General features: G+C 42.9%; 1 protein-coding gene across 6 annotated transcripts in view; it reads right to left on the bottom strand.

Annotated features, from left to right (window-relative positions):
• The window catches only part of SCML2 (Scm polycomb group protein like 2), a 108,051-nt gene that overhangs the window by 68,846 nt on the left and 14,380 nt on the right, over window positions 1-24,825 (bottom strand). For 4 of the 6 annotated variants that reach the window (XM_059680521.1, XM_059680523.1, XM_059680524.1 and 1 more), the window contains exons 2-6: window positions 20,508-20,553; window positions 19,005-19,070; window positions 7,775-7,845; window positions 6,002-6,236; window positions 1,614-1,702 (exon numbers count right to left, since the gene is read on the bottom strand). In XM_059680521.1, coding sequence (XP_059536504.1) covers window positions 1,614-1,702; window positions 6,002-6,236; window positions 7,775-7,845; window positions 19,005-19,070; window positions 20,508-20,529 — 483 coding nt within the window. In that variant the 5' untranslated portion in view covers window positions 20,530-20,553. Of the gene's footprint in view, window positions 1-1,613; window positions 1,703-6,001; window positions 6,237-7,774; window positions 7,846-18,963; window positions 19,071-20,507; window positions 20,554-24,825 lie in introns of those variants that run through there. The other 2 variants (XM_059680522.1, XM_059680525.1) reach the window with 2 other exon arrangements.

The following is a 24,825-nucleotide window of genomic DNA, read 5'->3' as shown; positions in this document are numbered from 1 at the left end:
GCCTTCTAGCACCGGGATCAGCAGAGCCCCGAGGCATCCCAGCACCGGGATCAGTGTGACAGGGGGCAGCGCCCAAACCCCCTGATCGCCCTGTGGCTCTGTGTGTGGCAGGGGGCGGGGCCACAACCTCCCTATGGGCCCTGCTCTGTTCGTGACAGGGGAAGGCGCCCCAACCCCCTGAACTGCCCTGCTCTGTGCCTGATAGGGGCGAGCTCCCCAACCCCCTCATCGCCCTGCGGCTCTGTGTGTGACAGGGGGAGGGGCTACAACCTCCCTATCCACCCTGCTCTGTTCGTGACAGGGTGCGGCACCCCAACCCCCGCCACGGGCCCTGCTCTGTGTGTGATGGGGTAGAGCCATAACCTCCCCATCAGCCCTGCCCTGAGTGTGACAGTGGCGACGCCCCAATCCCCTGATCGGCCCTGCTCTGCGGGTGATAGAGGGCGGCGCCCCCAACCCTCCCCCTCCACGGGCCCTGCTCTATGTGTGATGGGGTAGAGCCATAACCTCCCCATCGGCCCTGCCCTGAGTGTGACAGGGTGCGGCGCCCCAACCCCCTGATCCACCCTGCTCTGTGTGTGACAGGGGGTGGTGCCCCAACTCCCCTATCGACCCTACTCTGTGAGTGACGGGGGGAGCTCCTCAACCCCCTGATCGGCCCTGCTCTGTGCGTGGGTTGGGGGAGCTCCCCAACCCCCTGATCGACCCTGCTCTGTGCATGACAGGGTACGGAGCCCCAACCCCCAATGGGCCCTGCTCTGTGAGTGACAGGGGGTGGCGCCACAACCTCCCTATCGACCCTGCCTTGAGTGTGACAGGGGGCAGTGCCCCAACCCCCCAATTGGTCCTACCCTGAGCGTGACTGAGGGTGGCATTGCAAGCTCCCGATCCGCCCTGCTCTGTGCATGACAGGGGGAGGTGCCCCAACTCCCCAATCGGCCCTGCTCTGAGCCCGACCAGGGGCTGCACCTAGGGACTGGGCCTGCCCTCTGCCACCTGGGAGCAGGCCTAAGCCAGCAGGTCGTTATCTCCAGAGGGGTCCCAGACTGTGAGAGGGCACAGACCGGGCTGAGGGATGCCTCCCTCCCCCCCGCCGAGTGCACAAATTTTTGTGCACCGGGCCTCTAGTCCTATATAATAAGGATGTAATATGCAAATGTAATGACTGGATCACGGATCAGCAGGTGGGTAGAGCAGCGAGCTACAACAGGAGGGGGCAGGGCAGCAAGCTATGAGAGGGGCAGGGAGGGAGGGAGGGAGCTACAGGAGGGCGGGGCAGCGGGCGGAGAGCTATTAGAGGGCGGCAGCAAACTATCAGCAAGCTACTGGTGCATGGGTTCCTATGCAGGGCTACTAGTTAAAAAAATAAAACCACAGCCCAGCTGATGGAAGTTCTTTTTTTTTTCCTTGATTGATTACAGTATTACAAATGTATTCTTTTCTCCCCATTGCCCCCCCCCACTCATGCCCGCAACCCCGCCCTCCCCATGTCTGTATCCATTGGTTGTGCTTATATGCATGCATACAAGTCCTTTGGTTGATCTCTCCCCCTTAGCCTCACCCTCCGCTGCCTTCTCTCTGAGGTTTCAAGTTCTTTATAAATTCTTTCTTACCTCCTTGAAGAATGTTGCAGGTGCCATTTCAGATCCATCCAATGTTCGCGAAACGAACATCGGCCAAGATAATGTCCTCATCTTGTATCCTATTTTAAAAATTAAATCAGGTATTATGAAAAAGCCTTCCTATGATATTACAGCAAGTTGGTATTAAAAATAGTATTCATTTACTATTCTCCAGAGAATAACTTTCTTATCGAGGAACTCAGGAAATGGGCCAGAGGAGCAGCTACACTCTCCAATTGGTGCTACTATAGCCACTGAATTATTTGGCAACAATGCTACAGTGGAGTAGAAACTCTCATTTTAGAGAAACCAGTAGCTGGAGATCATCAACATCCATGTATATCTTGGGAATGGGCCATTATACTTGGGTAATCCAAGCCAGAACCCAGGAGAGCTACCATTTCTTACCAACAGCCTCACAAGGAGGGCAAAGGCTGCAAAAGATTTCCAGGCCCTCTTTTTCCCCTGCTTTATTTCCATTCAGAAAAAGACAGTTTTCTGTCAAACTCAGTAAATGCACACTAACACAGTGCATTTCATTTTATGTAAATTTCACCTTAAAAAGCTGCATAAACACAACTCTAATTAATAATATGCATGCTAAAGTATTCAGGAGAAATGTAATGATGTCAATTACTCTCAAATGTATTTTAAAATAAGATGGATTGATAACTTCATAGAAGGGCAGATAGATGAGTGATAAAGCAAGTATAATAAAATGATAATGATAGAACCTAGGTAATGGGTAGGTAGGTATTCATTGTAAAATTATTTCACCTTGTATGTTTGAAATTTTTTCATACAATATGTTAGAGAAAAATACAGCTCTCACTTTAGCAATCCTTACACACACTACATAAACATGATCTTCTCTTAGAATATGTATTAGTTGCTATCAAAATAGGTATATTTTCCAGAGATCTTATAATTAATGGTGACTATCACAGCATCTGGAAACAGGGATCTGCTGGTTTTACTGCAATCTGTTTCAGGCAGCACTTGCCTGCCTTGATACCAGAAATGGAGAGAACTTGTCATGCATTCCTGATGATTACATGCAGTAAGATAGGGAGGCATATGAGTCACTGGCAACAGGTCTATCAATAGTATAAAACCTGCCGAAACCGGTTTGGCTCAGTGGATAGAGCGTCAGCCTGCGGACTGAAGGGTCCCGGGTTCGATTCCGGTCAAGGGCATGTTCCTGGGTTGCGGGCATATCCCCAGTGGGAGATGTGCAGGAGGCAGCTGATCGATGTTTCTCTCTCATCGACATTTCTAACTCTCTATCTCTCTCCCTTCCTCTCTGTAAAAAATCAATAAAATATATTTTTAAAAAAATAGTATAAAACCTACAAAAATGTTCAGACAGAAAATCATCCCATAATAACCCTGTACCAAAACCCCCTAATATAATGAGGGAAATAATTGTTGTTAGGAAAAATGGGGGAGGGGAGATTTATTACCTACTCCCTCAATATTATTAGTGATATCTAATAAAGTTATCCACAGCATATATTTTCCACACTGTGGTCAGAATATTGCATAAGAATCATTCTCTGTTCCTTATGCCTTTCTCTTACCCCTTACCTTATCTTATTGCATCATATACCATGATTTTTCTAAATTTAACATTTTTCTTAATTCTGTAACTCCCTAAAGTCAAACATAGATTAAAAGGCTAAAAAATAAAGTGCATAGAAAATTCAAACACAGATAAAACTAATCTATGATGTCAGGAAGTCTAGGCAGTGGTTATCTTTGGGAAAGGGGTAGTTATGACTACAGATCAGCAGGAATGGGGCTTCTGGGGTTCTGATAATGTTCACGCATCTTGATTTGGATGGTAGTTATACAGGTGTGTTCATTTATAAGCTGTACACCTATGATTTATACACTTTCTGTTTGTATGTTAAAACTTTAAAGTATCTTTTAAATAATAACTTTAAAGATTTAAATAAATAAACCCATTTTAAAAAGGAAAATTAAATAAGTTGTGTTATATTAAAATGGAAACTATTCAAAAGTGCCTAATGAGCAAATTGGCAAAAACTGTATTTTTATATGTAGTGTGAAAATATACACTAATTAGCATGTGTTGTTATGTGTTTCATATTTTTAGTTAACAAATTCTAAATGTAATTTGAAAAATAATCAATCATAATTTTGGCTATGTGTTTGAAATGCTGGCAATCACAATAGCTGTATTTCTTTTAAACAAAATAAGAAACATATTATCCTATCTAATAAAAGAGAAAAATGGTAATTGGCGTACGACGATACCCTTTTCATTGGCTAATCAGGGCTATATGCAAATTAACTGCCAACTAAGATTGGCAGTTAACTGCCAACAAGATGGCGGTTAATTTGCATATGTAGGCACAATGCAGGGAGGCCAAAGGGAAAGCAGGAAGAAGCCCCCTGCCACTGACAGTGATCGGAAACCCAGGGGGGAGCTAAGAGCTGGGGGGCAGGGCAAAGGCGGCCCTGGGGCCGCCTTTGCCCTGCCCCCCAGCCATGATCGGAGAATCAGGTGCCTTTGCCGCCCTGGCCAGTGATAGCAGGAAGTAGGGGTGGAGCCAGCGATGGGAGCTGGGCACGGTCGAAGCTGGCAGTCCCGGGAGCTAGGGGTCCCTTGCCTGGGCCTAAAGCGGAGCCCACGATCGTGGGGCCGCTGCAGCTGCGGGTCCCCGCTGCCCAGGCCGGACGCCTAGGCCAGAGGCCCAGGCCTGGTCAAGGGGCCGATCCGGTGATTGGTGACCGGAGGGTGATGAGGGTCAACTCCTCTGGCCGAGGCATCAGGCCTGGGCGGGGGGCGGAGCCGGGGATTGGGGGGATAGGATGGTCCCCTTGCCCAGGCCTGAAGCCTGGGTCAGAGGCGTCAGGCTTGGGCGGGGGGTGGAGCAAGCGATCAGAGGGAGATGGGGGTCCCCTGCCCAGGCATGATTCCTGGGCCAGAGGCCTCAGGCCTGGGCGGGGGCCAGAGCCAGTGATCAGGGGGAGATGGGGGTCCCCTGTCCAAGTCTGACACCTCTGGCGGAGGCGTCAGGCCTGGGCAAGGGGCTGATCAGGCGATTGGAGGGTGATGGGGGTCTATGCCTCTGGCGGAGGCGTCAGGCCTGGGCAAGGGGCCGATCCTGCGATTGGAGGGTGATGGGGGTCAACGCCTGAGGGCTCCCAGTATGTGAGAGGGGGCAGGCTGGGCTGAGGGACACTCCCCTCCCCACACACACCCAGTGCACGAATTTCGTGCACCGGGCCCCTAGTCATATTATAGACAGAAATAAAATCGAAACAGGAAAGCACTAAGCCTCAGGTTTACACACCTCTTACAGAATTCTGTATGATTCCAGAAATGTTATAAAAGTAAACAATAAAAAACATGAATGATATGAAGGGAAAAAGGGAAAAAGCAGAAAACACACACACCCTTAACCATCTTCTTGGAATAACACATCTCTTATTAGTTTTTAAAAATATTTAAGCCAAATTAGGAATAATTAACAATTAGAGCAAAAACAGTATAAAAATACATCACTAAAAATAGTTATTATTAATATATTAAATTTTTATTCTCAGGGAATTTTTCACCAGTAGGAGACAAAAAAAATCCATTTTCTCATTGTGCTTTAAAATAAGGAATTTTCCTTTTCAGTACTGTAAAGAACAAAAACCAAAACCCACCATTCATTCAGAATACAAAGTGATACATGAAATCACTTATTTTCTATAGAATATCATGGTACACCTAAGTGGTAAAAGAAAAAGTTTGCTCAAAATTAGTCATAAAGTTTTTACGTTTTAAAAACTTGGTCAAAATGGAGAACTTGGAACTTAAAAACCTTTACTGGTAAGTTCCATCCATCTCCTCCTTTTCAAAGACCTAAAGCTACTCACTCCTTCCTCTCTCACTGAGATTTCTTCCCACTACAGATGAAATGGAATTCCCAAATTTGCATCTAGAACCTGGATGTGGAATCCCCTATGCTCATCCCCATACCAAAAATACTGAATGGCCCAGTGGACAATATTAAGGGAGGAAGTGACTTGCTATCTAATGCTGTAAACTACTCCCTCAGAAGGGCTTCTGAATCTGCATGTGTAATCTAGTAGAGCAGCTTTTGACATTTCAACTTTAAAGACAGAATGAGTCTTTCCCTGGAGTGGGAAACCTTTAGCACACATAAACCAAATGTGTACTTAGTGAAACTCTCTAACATTATAGTACTGATGAGTTCCTCTCTCATACATTTTCCACAGTAACCACCTGACCACCTATTTGTAAGAATGTCTAGAAGGACAGATTTTTAAAAGGCCATTAAAACTATTTCTGAATATTACATTAGTAAGAATACGTTATTTTAAAAACTGTTTATCCTTACCCAGTGGAGGCTGAAGTAAGTCCCCTTGCTGTTCGCATGTGCCAACGGGTTGTATGTCTGCAGAATCAACAAGTCTCCAAAAATCATTTTTATCATCACTACCATCAAGGCGTAAACGTAACCTGGCACCAGTAATTCCGATAATCGTGGCAAGACATGTTGAAGTCATATTGCGAGGGTCATGCGCTTCCAGTTTCATACCAACTTTGAATTCATTAGTTGGTGGGATCTTAGACTACACACACACACACACACACACACACACACACACAATTTTGTTAAAGTGCATCAACTATAAGAAAAACAAATAGTCAGTTATGTTACCAGAATACTTGAGGAGAATTTTAAGTAATGGTCACAGCAGATGGTGAACAAAGTTAAGAACTTTAAGGGTCAAGAAAAAGATCTTCAAGCCCTCCCCTTGGCTTGATGTGCAGCATAAAAACACTGCCAACTGCTGGTTTTACTCATGTTCCCACTTCCAGGCAACCTAAATGTGGCTTTTAAAATGCACCCTGTGCCCTAACCGGTTTGGCTCAGTAGACAGAGCGTCGGCCTGTGGACTGAAAGGTCCCAGGTTCGATTCCGGATAAGGGCATGTACCTTGGTTGCGGGCACATCCCCAGTGGGGGGTGTGCAGGAGGCAGCTGATCGATGTTTCTCTCTCATTGATGTTTCTAACTCTCTATCCCTCTCCCATCCCCTCTGTGAAAAATCAATAAAATATATTTATAAATAAATAAATAAATAAAATGCACCCTGAGTGGCTTTCTAAAATAATAATCTGATTAGGCCACTCCCCTTGAAATAAGCCAACTGGTAGCTCACCACTGCTTAAGATAAAAGTCCAAGTACTCGCTGAAACCGGTTTGGCTCAGTGGATAGAGCGTCGGCCTGCGGACTGAAGGGTCCCAGGTTCGATTCCGGTCAAGGGCATGTACCATGGTTGCGGGCACATCCCCAGTGGGGAGTGTGCAGGAGGCGGCTGGTCGATGTTTCTCTCTCATCGACGTTTCTAACTCTCTATCTCTCTCCTTTCCTCTCTGTAAAAACTCAATAAAATATATTTTTTAAAAAAGTCCAAGTACTCATTACAGTTTAAAAGCCCCCACAACTTTAACCTCATTCCTACACTATTGCCTCTACCCTACTCTGTGCTTCAGCCATGCCATCCCTCACACTCAGGTTCCCTTACATCCATGTGCCTTTGTTTTAGATGTCCTATCTGGAATATTCTTCCCTTCATTCCAACCATCTCAGCACCTCTTTTGTGAGCCCTCCAACTATAGAGTAATCACACTTCTCATAATTAATTACTTACATGTCTATCTTTCCCTCCAGATGGGCAATCATAAGGGCTTCATATATCTGACACTGAAGAAATTCTTTTTTTTTTTAAATATATTTTATTGAGTTTTTACAGAGAGGAAGGGAGAGAGATAGAGAGTTAGAAACATCGATGAGAGAGAAACATCGATCAGCTGCCTCCTGCACATCTCCCACTGGGGATGTGCCCGCAACCCAGGTACATGCCCTTGACCGGAATCGAACCCGGGACCCTTCAGTCCACAGGCCGACGCTCTATCCACTGAGCCAAACCGGTCTTGGCAAGAAATTCTTAATGAATGAATGCAAAGAGACCAGCTGGCTCTTAAATGGCACTACCACAATCCCACCATCTCCTCACACCACCTGAACCTAACACTCACACAGACACCTTTCAACAAGTTAATAGTTTACATTAATATGTTCAACATCTACATTTTAGCATACCTGTCGGAAACACTCTACAGGAGCACTTAAAGATCCAGTCTCTTTCAAGTAAGTGTCCCAATGGAAAGCATCTGGAAATAAATATACAAAATATTTCGTAATATATGCAATATGTATACTAATTTTCAAGAATAAAATGGGTTTTGGTTCCATATCTCTTCAAAAATATTTCCTAAGTAAGAGCAGATTCAAACTTCCTGATCTACATTTGATTACCAGTATAGAAATAAAAAATAAGGCAACGCCAGATCTTCTCAATGTAATGAGGACTACAGCACAGTGATTCTAAAAATGTGGATTCTATAAACAACTAAAGGATGTTTTATAGAGTAATAGCAAATTCTACTTATTTATCTCTAATATAAATTTATTGAAGATGTGTTTTTACCATTTCATCCTATCAATGTGATGGTGCTTTGTTTTTCAAGGGAAGCTAAAGGTGTTTAGGTGTGTGCTCTAGCAGAATTTTATGGAAAGAAAAAATCTGAGAATCAGAGTTGTTTCTCAATTGACTAGTCGATCTCCATCCAGGTGTCAAGAATATGATGGCAGAACAAAGCAGTAAACCAGTCATCGGTACAGTCACTGATATAGATTATTTTAATGATCTACATTTTTTACACACTCTTGCTGTCCTTTCTCTCACTTAGTCTTCATAATATATTATAATGCTAGAGGAAAAGGTCAGAAAGCAGTACTCTGCCTGGCCTGAACATTTCAATTCACTGTGCCAGTCAGATGCCAAAGACACTGAAAGAAAAACTTGATAGCTGTATTAATTCATACAAAGTTTAATTCTCATCAACCATCAGGTTTTTCTCTACTCTTTTAATTTTTTCACTATAAAAATATTGGTTTTGAGCCTGGCCGGTGTGGCTCTATGGTTGATTGTTGACCTATGAACCTGGAGGTCATGATTCGATTCCCAATCAGGGCACACGCCTAATTGTGGGCTCAATCCCCAGTATGGGGCATAACCAATGATTCTCATCACCAATGTTTCTCTCTCTCTCTTCCTCTCCCTTCCTCTCTGAAATCAGCACAAACATATTTTTTAAAAATATTGGTTTGGACATTTCCCCTTCCTGGGGGAATTTACATTACTAACCTCTTATATATCCTTTAAAGGATATAACACACTGAAACACACACACAAAGTGCTGACAAATGATTAACAGCCAGCTTTTCAGAAAATACAAACAAACAAAAAGCCTGACTGGTAGTGTTTGCAGTCTTCTGTGATTTAACTACTACCACCTTACCTGATTGCAAGGTGCCAAGGAGAAGTCACTAACCACAAAGTTGGAAAGAGATGTGTGTAAATGGCTCTCCCATGCTGGTGTGAATCACCTTTAGCATGCCATTGATATATGAGTGTGCATTTATACGTGTATGTACAAATATTATGTCATACTTACCACTGTATACCCTGCTTTTTAAAATTAACAATAAATTTAAGAGATTATTCCATTAAAAAAAATACTGTGTTTAAGTCCACTTTAGATGATGTGAAGTGAATGTTACCACACTGCTGAAAGGTATACAGCAGAAATGTTGAGACTATGGGCTCTGGAGTCAAACCTGCCTTCTTCCAGTCAAGCTCTGCCTATTTCTAGCTATGTGACCCTGAGCAAGTCATTTCACTTTCTCAGCCTCAGTTCCTTCTTTTATAAAATGGGGAATGTAATAAATATGGTACAAGGTATTTTGAGAATTAAGTAAAGTAGCATACATGTAAGTCACTCAATAAATGGCATCCTATCTAATAAAAGAGAAACATGGTAATTAGCATACAACCGTTACCCTTCCCATTGGCTAATCAGCAAGATATGCAAATTAACTGCCAGCCAAGATGGCAGCTGGAAGCCAGGCAGCTGGAAGCGAACATGAGGCTTGCTTGCTTCAGTGACGGAGGACACCAACATTCCCCGCCTGCCGCTGCCGGCCTCTGAGCTGCAACTCTAAGCAACTATGTTACAAATATAGAAGCTAAACAAAATCCCAGAAACCTGCTTTAGTCTGCCAGGCTTCAGCCAGCAGGATTGCAACATTGTTTCAAATACAGAAGGTAAATAAAGGCCAGAAACCTGCTTTCAGCAGCGGAGGCCTAAGAGCTGGAGCCAGAGCTAAAGCTGGCCCAGAATAAAAAAAGAAAAAAAAGAAAAAAAGGAGCAGTTGGGGGCTGCAGTCACCCACCAGCCTGAAAACAGCCCTCAGCCCTTCACCCAGACTGGCCAGGCACCACAGTGGGGACCCCCACCCTGAAGGGGGTGTGACCAGCTGCAAACAGCCATCATCCCCTCACCCAGGCTGGCCAGGCACCCCAGTGGGGACCCTCACCCTGATCCAGGACACCCTTCAGAGCAAACCAGCCAGCCCCCACCCATGCACCAGGCCTCCATCCTATATAGTAAAAGGGTAATATGCCTCCCAGCACCGGGATCAGCGTGACAGGGGGCAGCGCCCAAACCCCCTGATCGCCCTGCGGCTCTGTGTGTGACAGGGGGCGGGGCCACAACCTCCCTATGGGCCCTGCTCTGTTTGTGACAGGGGAAGGTGCCCCAACCCCCTGATAAGCCCTGCTCTGTGCCTGATGGGGGGAGCTCCCCAACCCCCTGATTGCCCTGTGGCTCTGTGTGTGACAGGGTGCAGCGCCCCAACCCTCACCCCCACGGGCCCTGCTCTGTGTGTGATGGGGTAGAGCCATAACCTCCCCATCGGCCCTGCTCTGTGGGTGATAGAGGGCGGCACCCCAACCCCCTGATCGGCCCTGCTCTGTGTGTGACAGGGGGCGGTGCCAAAACTCCCCTATTGGCCCTACTCTGTGAGTGAGGGGGGGGGCTCCTCAACCCCCTGATGGGCCCTGCTCTGTGCGTGACTTGGGGGAGCTCCCCAACCCCCTGATGGGCCCTGCTCTGTCCATGACAGGGGGGAGCTCCCCAACCCCCCTGATGGCCCCTCTGTGTGTGACGGGGGGAGCTCCCCAACCCCCCTGATGGGCCCTGCTCTGTGCATGACAGGGGTTGGCGCCGCAACCTCCCCATCGACCCTGCCTTGAGTGTGACAGGGGGCGGTGCCCCAACCCCCCAATCGGCCCTACTCTGAGCATGACTGAGGGTGGCATCACAACCTCCCGATCCACCTTGGTCTGTGCATGACAGGGGGTGGCGCCCCAACTCCCCAATTGGCCCTGCTCTGAGCCTGACCAGGGGCTGCACCTAGGGATTGGGCCTGCCCTCTGCTACCTGGGAGCAGGCCTAAGCCAGCAGGTCGTTATCTCCAGAGGGGTCCCAGACTGCGAGAGGGCACAGGCCGGGCTGAGGGACACCCCCTTCCCCCCCCCCCCCCGCCCAAGTGCACAAATTTTTGTGCACCAGGCCTCTAGTGTTATTATAAAATTAAATGTCTATATTGTCATTTATTTATTAATACTGGATAGCTTTTTCATAAGTGAAAACTAAGATCCATGGCTCCAAAATTAAACTGGCCAGGATATTTCAGTGACCTCCTAAACACTAACTAAACAATCAGGAGACCCAAGAGTCTAACTGAAGCTCTACCAACATATGGTCTTGGAGAGGATTTTTTTAAAGAACAAAACAAAACATGAATTGGGGGTGGGAGTATCTGGCTAGGGTATCCTTAAGGTCACTGAAATATCCTGATTAGTTTAATTTAGATTTGACACATCTATAATACCACAGCTGGAATTCCTGACCAGGAGCCAAAATAGTCAGAACGTCTTAGCTAAGCCTGAGGTCCCAGTCTGCCTCTACATCTTATCCTCATTGACAAACTGGGGTAGGGTGGGAGGGTAGATTCTCTCTCAGAAAAGAAGCCTAGGAACTGATAGGTTTGTTCAAGAGACAGGTGTACATTGTGCTCAGAGTACTTTGTGCTCTGATTATTATTTGCACATGCCTATGGTTCCTTCTTGTTTGACTTGTACTCTATTCTAGTTCAGTATTTGTCCAAATAGCTTTTGGCAAACTGAACATAATCTATGTGAGCCCTCTGGTCTTCTCCAGAGTAAATCAGAATCATAATGTCTTCTAGTGTGTGGCTGGGGTACAGATTCTAGTAAAGATGGGCAAAATATCTGGAGCTAGAAGCTTCTCAGCGAAATGGTCACTGCACCACTATTTCACAGCACTTATCACAACTGAAGTTGTTTATTTAATGTCTATCTTTCCTCCTAAACTGAAAAAATGCAGGAATCATGTCTGTTTCATTCATCACTGGATTCCCATAAAAGTTAGCCAGTATGTGTCAGGCACTGTTCTAGGTACTGGAGATAATGATTAATAAAACTGATAAAAATTCTGGCTCTCTTAGAGCTTAACTTCTAGCAGTCACTCACTGATTTCTAAAACAATATGTTAAGCTCAGGACCCATGGTTCCTACTTGTTTGACTTGTACTCTATTCTAGTCCATTATTTGTCCAAATTTCTAAAATAAGATGTTAAAATCAGGGCCCTAAAAATATCTGCAGATGTCTATCAATTTGATCAAATAATCTCATTTTTGAAATCAGAAGTTTGAGAATTTCGAAAAGTTACTAGCTTCAACCTTCAAAAATACATTTTCATGAAATTTTCAGAATAGCCACATGTATAGAGACAACAAGTAGATAAGCGGTTACCTAGAGCTGGGGAGGGGAGAGGCATTAGGAGAAAATGTGGAGTGATTGCTAACTGGGTGCAGAATTTCTTTGTAGGGTGATAAAAATGTTCTAAAATTTATTGTGATGATGGTTACACAACTCTGTAAATATATTGAGAACCACTGAATTGTATACTTTAAATAGGCGAATTGTTTACATCTCAACAATGTAAGTTACATCTCAACAAAACTGTTATATTTAAAAAAAACAGGGAGCAAATGGAGTCAGCAGCTGAAACTAATAATACCCACACCGAATTGGCGAAATTGCTCAGCTGGTGAGACGGTTTGCAGCCGGGAAGAGCAGAACTCCCCTGGAAAGGTAAAAAAAACCAGGGATTTGGGCAGGAAAGTTTGCCAGACCTCTGAGCCCAGAGAGTCGGAGGGAGACCGCGTGGCAGACAGCCGTGTCCCTTGGGACAGGCACAGCCCCTGACTGGGGAAAGGAGAACCGTGGGATTCCTGGCGCCACCGGGGGAATTGAGAGCTGGGTTCTGTGATCATGGAGGACTGAGCCTAAAGGGGACAGCCTGAAGAGCTGACCAGACCATGCAGTCCCAGTAAGAGAAGCTTACAGAAACCAAGCCTTCCCCGTTTCCGCGGCCGGCGTTTGTTTGTTTGTTTTCACTGAATCCTGTTCATGGGACATTTCGGATACAGACACTCACCTATGCTGAAGAGAGGGAGAGGGTGCTGAGGAGTGGAATCTGGGGAGAGACTGAGGAGAGAAGGGGGGCCGTGAGAGGTGGCAGCGAATTGAGTGCTGAGACACCCCTGAGCCCAGGACTGGGGCAGCCATTCTCTCCAGAGAGTGAGACTCCTCCCCCCAGCCCCCAGGCAAGGAACACAGCCACACCCAGATTCCACCCTGTACGAGATCAGAGATCAAGGATTACAGAAACACATCAGGCCAGAAAAGAATGGACGGAAATTTACAAAGTGATGCAAAGCAAAGGACTGAACCCAAGAATACTCTATCCAGCAAGGCTATCATTCAAGCTTGAAGGGGAAATAAGAAGCTTCACAGACAAAAAAAGGCTAAGGGAGTTTACCAAGACCAAGCCAGCAATGCAAGGAATGCTAAAGGGACTGGTATAAAAATAAGAAACAAAAAGCTCAGAAAGAAAACAGCCACACAAAAAAAGAAATGGCTACAAACAAGTACCTTTCAATAATAACTTTAAACGTAAACGGACTAAATGCTCCAACCAAAAGACATCGAGTGGCTGAATGGATAAAAAAAACATGACCCATACATCTGCTGTCTACAAGAAACCCACCTCATTAGAAGGGACTCACACAGACTGAAAGTGAAAGGATGGAAAAATATCTTTCAGGCAAATGGAAAGGAAAGAAAGCTGGGGTAGCAATACTTATATCGGACAAAATAGACCTCAAAGTGAAGGCCATAACAAGAGATAAGGAAGGCCACTTCATAATACTAAAGGGATCAATACAACAAGAAGATATAACCCTGGTAAACATATATGCACCCAATGCAGGAGCACCCAAATTCATAAAAATCTCCTGGAAGATATCAAAGGAGAGATTGACAACAATACAATCATAGTAGGGGACTTTAATACACCACTGACAGCACTGGATAAGTCCTCTAGACAAACAATCAGCAAAGATACAGCAATCCTAAATGACTCACTAGATCAGATGGACTTAATAGACATCTTCAGAACACTTCACCCCAATGCCACGGAATATACGTTCTTCTCAAGTGCTCATAACACATATTCAAAAATAGACCATATATTGGGTCACAAGCAAAGTATCCCCAAATTCAAGAAGATTGAAATCATAAAAAGCATCTTCGCAGACCATGATGGCATAATATTAGAAATAAAATACAATAAAAACAAACCAAAATACTCAAACACCTGGAAGCTGAATAGCATGCTATTAAATATTGATTGGGTTACCAATGAGATCAAAGAAGAAATTAAAAACATCCTGGAAACTACTGACAATGAAAACACAACAATCCAAAACCTATGGGACACAATGAAAGCAGTCCTGAGAGGGAAGTTTATAGCTCTACAGGCCTATCTCAAAAAACAAGAAAAAATGGTAGTAAAACATCTAACTCTACAACTCAAAGAATTAGAAAGAGAGCAACAAGAAAACCCCAGAGTGAGCAGAAGGAAGGAGATAATAAAGATGAGAACAGAAATAAATGACATAGAGACCAAAAAAAACAATACAGAAAATCGATGAAACCAAGAGCTGGTTCTTTGAAAGGATAACCAAAATTGACAAACCTCTAGCCAGACTCACCAGGAAGCAAAGAGAGAGGACCCAAATAAACAAAATCAGAAACGATAGAGGAAAAATAACAACAGACCCCACAGAAATACAAATGATTGTTAAAAAATACGATGGACAGCTCTACTCCAACAAACTAGACAACATGGAGGAAATGGACAAATTCCTAGAAAAATACAACATTCCAAAACTCAATCAGGAAGAATCTAAAAATCTCAACAGGCCAATAACTATGGAAGAAATTGAAGCAGTCATCAAAAAGCTTCCAGCAAACAAAAGCCCAGGACCAGACGGCTTCACAGGGGAGTTTTACCAAACATTCAAGGAAGAACTAAAACCTATCTTCCTCAGACTACTACAAAAAATTCAGGAGGAAGGAACACTTCCAAGCTCATTCTATGAAGCCAGCATCACCCTAATACCAAAACCAGGTAAAGACAACACAATGAAAGAGAATTACAGGCCAATTTCCCTCATGAACATAGATGCCAAAATCCTCAACAAAATCTTAGCAAATCGGATCCAGCAGTACATCAGAAAGATCATACACCACGACCAAGTAGGATTTATCCCAGGGATACAAGGATGGTACAATATCCGCAAATCAATAAACGTGATACATCACATAAACAAACTGAAAGAAAAAAACCACATGGTCATATCAATTGATGCAGAAAAAGCATTTGACAAAATTCAACACCCATTTTTGATAAAAACTCTCAGCAAGGTGGGAATAGAAGGATCATACCTCAACATAATAAAAGCCATATATAACAGGCCCACGGCCAACATCATACTCAATGGACAAAAACTAACACCATTTCCCCTAAGAACAGGAACAAGACAGGGATGCCCACTCTCTCCACTCCTGTTCAACACTGTACTGGAAGTGTTAGCCATTGCAATTCGACAAGAAGAAGAAATAAAAGGCATCCAAATTGGAAAAGAGGAAGTAAAACTGTCCTTATTTGCAGACGACATGATATTATACATACAAAACGCTAGAGACTCCATCAAAAAGCTACTAGACTTAATACATGAATTTGGCAATGTAGCAGGATACAAAATTAACCCCAAGAAATCTGAGGCATTTCTATACACCAATAGTGAACTTTCAGAAAGAGAGATTATAAAAACAATCCCGTTTACCATCGCACCAAAAAAATTAAGCTACCTAGGAATAAACTTAACTGAAGAGGTAAAGGACCTCTACTCAGAAAACTACAGGACGTTGAAAAAAGATATTGAGGAAGACATAAACAGATGGAAGAACATACCGTGTTCATGGATTGGTAGAATCAACATCATTAAAATGTCCATACTACCCAAAGCAATCTATAAATTCAACGCACTTCCCATTAAAATACCAACGGCATACTTCAGAGATCTAGAAGGATCTCTCCAAAAATTCATCTGGAATAAAAAAAGACCCCGAATAGCTGCAGCAATCCTGAAAAAGAACCAAGTAGGTGGGATCTCAATACCAGATATCAAGTTGTATTACAAAGCCACTGTTCTCAAAACTGCCTGGTGCTGGCACAAGAATAGGCATATAGATCAATGGAATAGAATAGAGAGCCCAGAAATTGGCCCGAACCTATACGCTCAATTAATATTTGACAAAGGAGGCAAGAACATACAATGGATTCAAGATAGTCTCTTCAATAAATGGTGTTGGGAAAATTGGACAGATATTTGCAAGAAAATGAAACTAGACCACCAACTTACACCATACACAAAAATAAACTCAAAATGGATAAAGGACTTAAATGTACGACAGGAAACCATAAAAATTCTAGAAGAATCCAAAGGCCACAAAATCTCAGACATATGCCGAAGCAATTTCTTCACTGATACAGCTCCTAGGGCACTTGAAACTAAAGAAAAAATGAACAAATGGGACTACATCAAAATAAAAAGCTTCTGCACAGCAAAAGAAACCATCAACAAAACAACGAGAAAACCCACTGTGTGGGAAAACATATTTGCCAATGACATATCTGATAAGGGCCTAATCTCCAAAATTTATAGGGAACTCATACAACTTAACAAAAGGAAGATAAACAATCCAATCAAAAAAATGGGCAAAGGACCTAAATAGACACCTTTCAAAAGAGGACATTCAGAAAGCCAAGAGACATATGAAAACATGCTCAAAGTCACTAATCATCCGAGAGATGCAAATCAAAACAACAATGAGGTACCATCTCACACCTGTCAGACTGGCTATCATCAACAAATCAACAAACGACAAGTGCTGGAGAGGATGTGGAGAAAAAGGAACACTTGTGCACTGCTGGTGGGAATGCAGACTGGTGCAGCCACTATGGAAGACAGTATGGAGTTTCCTTAAAAAACTGAAAATGGAACTCCCATTTGACCCTGTGATCCCACTTCTAGGAGTATATCCCAAGAAACCAGAAACACCAATCAGAAAGGATATATGCACCCCTATGTTCATAGCAGCACAATTCACCATAGCTAAGATCTGGAAACAGCCTAAGTGCCCATCAGTAGATGAATGGATTAGAAAACTGTGGTACATCTACATGATGGAATACTATGCTGCTCTAAAAAGGAAGGAACTCTTACCATTTGCAACGTCATGGATGGAACTGGAGAGCATTATGCTAAGTGAAATAAGCCAGTCAATGAAGGAAAAATACCACATGATCTCACTCATTCATGGATAATAGAGACCATTATAAACTTTTGAACAATAATAGATACAGAGGCAGAGCTGCCTCAAACAGATTGTCAAACTGCATCGGGAAGGCCGGGGAGGGTTGGGGGGCAGGAGGTAGGGGGGTAAGAGATCAACTAAAGGACTTGTATGCATGCATATAAGCATAACCAATGGACATAAGACACTGGGTGATAGGGGAGGCTAGGGGACTGTCTAGGGCGGGGGGGATAAAATGGACACATATGTAATACCCTTTGTAATACTTTAAGCAATAAATAAATAAATAAAACAGATGGAATTTGTAGGGATAAAGAACATTCTAACCTAATGGCCTCCATTTCCTTGGAGGGTTTTAGAGGTTGGAAAGAAGAGCTGAAGGACAAATAAGGCCAATGGGAAAAAATAAGGAGGCACTGGGGGCCCAGCATTGAGAGAGAATGATTCCATGGGGAAAACCTCTATAGGCAACCTTCCTGTGAGAACAGAAAGCCATATATGAAGTACTACAAGAGTGGGGCTGGCAGGGCAGGTCCAACAGAAAGACATAGGAAAGGGCAAGAGGTTCGTCTGGTAATATCTCATAATAAGTTTGTCATTTTTTTATTCAGCCTTTTGTGTTCATATGACTTATTTTCTCATTTTCCTTAAGAGCAGGTGCAACAAGTCAGATGTACTTCCAGTGTCTCTGGTGCAGTGCTATACACATGCTGTTTACAAAAAGAAATCAATTGAGTGTTAATAAATAAAATTAACATCTACTGAACATGTACAATATACCTAGGAATTATACTAGGTACTTTACATTCATTTTTTAAATTTAAATTCCAATAACCCCATGAGGTAAGTAGTAGTATCCATGTGCTAATGAGAAAAAAAATAGACAAAGAATGTTGAGTAATTTGCCCAATGTCACGAGGCCAATAAAGACTGAGGCCAGCCCTGGCCCGGTGGCTCAGTTGATTGGAGCATCATCCCATACACCAAAAGGTTGAGGGTTCAATTCCCAGTCAGGGCACATACCTCGCTTGCAGATTCAATCTCCAATCAGGTCACATACAGTAGGCAATCAATCGATGTTTCTCTCATCAATCAATGTTTCTCTCTTTCTCTCTCTCTCTCTCTTCCTCCCTCTAAAATCAATAAAAACATATCCTCAGATGAGGATTTAAAAACAAAAAGAGGATGAGGCCAGGATTTCTAGAAGAGGTCTGTCTGACCTATCAATGCCTAAGCTTTTACCTACTTTTATCAACTATCTTTTGACCATCAAAAACAGACTTTCACATTGATTCTAATGTTAGGTTTTTTATTCATAATCAAGTTATTTTAAAATTGGTAATACATGGTAATTAATAAATAGGTATCTTTAATTTTTCAAAATTTGCATTGAAATACATGGTTTTTTTTATGTTAATGCCATACCAATTTATCTCTAAGTAAAACCAAAGTAAAATTTTCAAAATAAAAATTATTTCCTGACCTTTCTTATCACTTAGATTTTATATTTACAGGAGTTTGCTGTACAGAGACTATATAAAAGCAATAAGAGTTCATATTAACACTGACTGAGGAAAAAATATGTTGCACTGAAGTACTTTAAAACCTACCACCTTTTGTAGATGTGTCCGATTGAGAAGTTTTCTCTTGACTCTCCTTCTTCACATTCATTGAATCTAAAAAAAATAAATAAAATAGTAAGCAACACCTAAAGACTATAGCAATAGTCTGAAAGAACACTTAGAAAAACTATAAAACTATTTTCTGATAGGAACCACTTTTAATTTTATAATTAATGTTCTCATTTTTTGCACAGGACTTCATTTTCTCACATGCTGTATACCTTAAAATTTGCTCATTTATTTTGTTTCATTTTATGCCTCACTCAAATGTAAGCTCCAAAAGTGCAGGGATTTATTTAATTTTGTCTGTTTTATTCACTGCTATAGTCTCAGTGCCTAGAATAGGACCTGGCATGCAATAACACCCTCAAGGATTTGAAAAATGAATGAATAAATAAACCAAAACAAGTTGAGCTGACCCTTACAATATTCAAATTAATGTGCCCTAGAAATAAAGTGGATATTTTTGACAGTTGAAAACATAACAAGAAAGCTAGAATGTAATATAATTCAATAGGTTAGGCAGAGTTTTGTGACAAACTGAGGAGCTCAAACAGTGCTGGAACTTATGACTTCACCAAATCTAAGATATTATATTATTTTGTCCACATATATTACAGTATATGTCTTAAAGATATATAATTTTAAAATTCTATCATTATATTATTATTATGCTGAAAATTCAAGCATAATTCATTAATATCAAATAAGAAGTCAGTGTTCATATTTCCCCAATAGTCTTAATTATTTTAAATGTGTCTGTTTGAATCAGGACATGAATAAAGTAGATAGAATGCCTTCTATTTAAATAATTTGGCTAGTAAAAAGAAAGTACGTATTTATATTTACTAAATAGTTCTCCTTAAGATTTTCTAATAAGAAAGTAAAACTAAAAGCATGATTCCTGTTCTAGAGAAGCTAAAATCTAGTTACAAAGACTACACTAAACTAATACACTTGATAAAATTGTGAACAGCAGAGAATAACATTCAGTATTCAGCCAGAGAAAAAGTCATGGGAGACAAAGAACTTGAACTGGGTCTTGAAGGAAAAACAGGATTTAGGATAGCAAAGGTATGAAGTATGTATTATGGAAAAGAAAGCACAACTCAAAACAGAGTGCAAATGAGTGTGGCATATTCACAGTACAGTGAGCAGCCTTCTCATTAGAGTAAGTCAGGATAAAGTATTTTTTAATCTGTCATATTCGAGTTAGAAGATTTAGATTCTGATTTTAGCATTGTCACAGATTGTTGTATCATCTGTTCACTTAACCTCCCTTAGTGTCAGTTTTCTAATTTACAAAATTCAGAAGAGATAACAAAATTATTGTTAATAGCTCTTCAGTTCTAAAATTCCAATTCTAAGCACCTAACATCTCGCTTAACTTTTATTTTTAAAAGGATTTTACAAACGTTCAGTCTACCAGAAGATACTCACTCCAAATGAATAACAAACCAATATTATCATTTTTAGGTAAGTAAATTTTACCTCTACCGGTCGTTCGCCCCATAGTATCCCTTTCTGGTGTTCTTTCCTACAAGGATAAAAATCAATTAATACCTTTTAGCATACTTCTAAAGGGTCATATTATTATTAGAAACTGGTTATAGAGTTAGTAGTTGCTAAAGGCGTGGGAACAGGGACTAGGGAGTGATTGCTAACAGGTATGGCTGTGGGTAAGGGATTTCTTTTTTGAGGTGATGGAATGTTTTAGAATTAGATAGTGGTGATGGATACACTGAACTGTGCACTTTAAAAGGGTGGATTTTATTGTTAAATAATTTTAAAAAGCAGATGGTAAGTTAGTAGAGTTGGGATTCAAACTGAGGCCTACCCCCAAAACCCACTTATGCGTATTTTATGGAGAGGTGAAACAATCATGACTGTGTTGGTGAAACTTGTAAGAACTGCAAGCAAGAGTCAAGTTTAACAAGATAATTACTTGTTAGAAGGCATGTGTATTTTGAAGCCACTAATTCATTAATCCAAACTTTTCCTGCATGTCCTCAATATGACATTTACTCTACAACAAAGATAAATAAAACACTGTCCTTGCTCTCCAACAGGTCCACCTAGTCAGAAATAAGCATATGAACAAAACACATGATTTTATTTACAGATATTTATTTACAGACTCTGGGCATAATCACATTTATCAAGGGTTTATGCACACAAGAATAAAAAAGGCAAGGCCTCTGTCCTCTGGGAGTTCCCCTACAGGGCTTCCCAGGCTGTTTCTACCCGACATTTCTACCCAACAGCAGATATCAAAACAAGTCTTATATAATACAAGCTATTTACCTGTTCACCTCTCCTCACAGGTTATAAAGTAATTGAGAACACAGTCCACACATTACTCTCCCTTGTAGCTCTCCCAAAGCTAGTACAAAGCATTACACTTAAAAGTACTCAAATGTTCACTAATAGTAACTAATAGTGACTAAAATTCAATGTTAAGTGCATATATAGGTTTGAATAGAATTATATGACTAAAAGATTTCTTAAGTATGGAGAGAAACAAAGGACACAAGCTAGCCTATGAATAAGACTTGCCTGGGATGGTAAAGATGGTGATGTATATACTAACTGGAAGGGGGTAAGAGAGATGGTATCTTATAAATATCTCCTGTGTGATATAATCCTATATGTATAAAATTGTGTGTAAGTTTGCATAATGTAATACAAAACTATTTTGGTGATCCTTATGTTTTGCACCACAGGTGGTAAGATTTTAGAGGACCTTTACTGTCTTCTTTATATTTTTACTAGAGGACAGGTGCACAACAATTTGTGCACTCGGGGGGGAGGCAGTGGTCCCTCAGCCCGGGCTGGGCCCTCTCTCAGTCTGGGACCACTCGGGAGATAATGCCCTGCTGGCTTAGGCCTGCTGCCGGGTGACAGAGGGCAGGCCCAATCCCTAGGAGCAGCCCCTGGTCAGGCTCAGAGCAGGGCCAATTGGGGAGTTGGGGCACCGCCCCCTCATGCACAGAGCAGGGTGGATCCTGAGGTTGCGATGCCACCCTCAGTCACACTCAGGGTAGGGCCGATTGGGGGATTGGGGCACCACCCTGTCATACTCAAGGCAGGGTCGATAGGGAGGTTGTGGCGCCACCCCATCACGCACAGAACAGGACCCATCGGGGGGCTGGGGCTCCGTACCCTGTCACTCAAGGAGCAGGGTCGATCAGGGGGTTGGGGAGCTCCCCCCTGTCACGCACAGAGCAGAGCCCATCAGGGGGTTGTATAGCTCCCCCGTGTCACTCACAGAGTAGGGCCAATAGGGGAGTTGGGGCACCGCCCCCTCTCACACACATAGCAGGGTGGATCAGGGGGTTGGGACGCCCCCTCTATCACCCACAGAGCAGGGCCGATCAGGGGGTTGGGGCGCCACAGCCTGTCACACACAGAGCTGCAGGGTGAGCAGGGGGTTGGGGAGCTCCCCCCGTATCAGGCACAGATCAGGGCTGATCAGGGGGTTGGGGCGCCGCCACCCTCACACTCAGGGCAGGGCCGATGGGGAGGTTATGGCTCTACCCCATCACACACAGAGCAGGGCCCGTGGGGGGGGGGCCATTGGGGCACCGCACCCTGTCACACACAGAGCCACAGGGCGATCAGGGGGTTGGGGAGCTCCCCCCTATCAGGCACAGAACAGGGCCGATCAGGGGGTTGGGGTGCCTTCCCCTGTCAGGAACAGAGCAGGGCCCATAGGGAAGTTGTGGCCCCACCCCCTGTCACACACAGAGCTGCAGGGCGATCAGCGGGTTTGGGCGCTGCCCCCTGTCATGCTGATCCAGGTGCCGGAAGGCCTCTCGGCTCCGCTGATCTGGGTGCTGGGAGGCATAATACCCTTTTACTATATAGGATAGAGGCCTGGTGCATAGGTGCGGCTGGCTGGTTTACCCTGAAGGGTGTCCTGGATCAGGGTGGGGGTCCCCACTGGGGTGCCTGGCCAGCCTGGGTGAGGGGATGCTGGCTTTTTGAACCTGGTCACACGCCCTTCATGGTGGGGGTCCCCACTGGGGTACCTGGCCAGCCTGGATGAGGGGATGATGGCTGTTTGCAGCTGGTCACACACCCTTCAGGGTCGGGGTCCCCACTGGGGTGCCTGGCCAGTCTGGATGAGGGGCTGAGGGCTGTTTTCAGGCTGACGGGTGACTGAAGTTCCCAACTGCTCCTTTTTTTCTTTTTTCTTTTTATTCTGGGCCAGCTTTAGCTCTGGCTCCAGCTCTGAAGCCTCTGCTGCTGAAAGCAGGTATCTGGTTTGTTTCGGTTCTATAATCGAAACAATGTATAACTCCAGGTCTGAGATCCTGGCCAGCTGAAAGCAGGTTTCTGGGGTTTTGTTTAGCTTCTATATTTGTTACAATGTTTCTTAAACTGCAGGCTCAGAGGCTGGCAGCAGCAGGCGGGGAACGTTGGAGTCCTCCGTCACTGAAGCCAGCAAGCCTTATGTTAGTTTCAAGCTACCTCGCTGCAGGCCGCCATCTTGGCTGGCAGTTAATTTGCATATCTTGCTGATTAGCCAATGGGAAGGGTAGCGGTCGTACGCCAATTACCATGTTTATCTTTTATTAGATAGGATGTATTATTTGAACTCTTTACAATGGTATCTATTAAATAATCACAGAAAGTTATTTTCAAGTGGGGAGGGAGTGCCCTGAAAGTTTAATAATCCCTATATGTTCTTATATTATGAAGAAGCCCTATATATGCAAAGCTTGTCTATCACACTTAACAAATTATACATATTCTTAAATAAAAAAATTATACTGTGATAATTACTGGTGACTATATCAATTACATATAAATATTATTTTAAGTGCTTAAAGCCGTTACAAATTACTTCATCTCTCTGAGTCTTGGTTTTCCTATATATAAATGAAAACTAATACCATCTAAACTTCATAATATAGTCATGAAAATTAAAGCAAGACAGTATATAGGTAAAGCACCTACCATAGGTGCTGAATAAGTGGAAACTCAAAGATTGTTTTCTATCATACCCCATCTGCCCTAATAAAAACTCCCTGAGAAGAGTTTCAGCATTAGCCCTTAAATTATGTTGTAAAATGAAACTATATTCCTACTTTGATTCCTGACCATTACTTACTTTATTTAAAATGTTTTTATTGATTTCAGAGAGGAAAGGAGAGGGAGAGAGAGATAGAAACATCAGTGATGAGAGAGAATCATTGATTGGCTGCCTCCTGCATGCCCCCTATTGGGGATCAAGCCTACAACACAATTGGCTGGAATTGAACCTGGGACCTTTCAGTCTGCAGGCCAACGCTCTACAAACTGAGCCAAACCAGCTAGGGCTAATTACTTCTTTAAAGTATGGACCAAAAAGATGTTTAAAGAAATAAATGCTTCAAATATATGGTAACAGAAGTAAACTAGATTTTGGGTGGTGAGCACACCATTGAGTATATAGACACTGTACTATAATGTTGTACACTTGAAATTTATGTAATATTATTAACCAATGTCATCCTAATACATTTAGATGAATAGATCTAAAAAAAAAAGTTGTGCATTTACACATGGAATACTATACAGCTGTAATAAAGGAGGCCCTCTTACCTTCTGAGATAAGATGGATGGAGCTGGAGATGATTAAGCAAAAAAGCTAGTCAAAGAAAGACAAATATCACATGATCTCACTTATATGTGGCATCTAATGAACACAATAAAATAGGACCAGAAGTATGAAAACATGGAACAGACTGATGAATCTCAGAGGGAAGGGGGGAGAGTGAGCAGGAAGCAATTAACCAAAGAATTTATATGTATATATGCATTG

The sequence above is a fragment of the Myotis daubentonii genome, chromosome X (genome assembly GCF_963259705.1).
Source record: "Myotis daubentonii chromosome X, mMyoDau2.1, whole genome shotgun sequence".
Taxonomy (NCBI): Eukaryota; Metazoa; Chordata; class Mammalia; order Chiroptera; family Vespertilionidae; genus Myotis; species Myotis daubentonii.
Note: the sequence above shows the minus strand (reverse complement) of the source record. Positions and strands in the feature narration are given on the sequence as shown.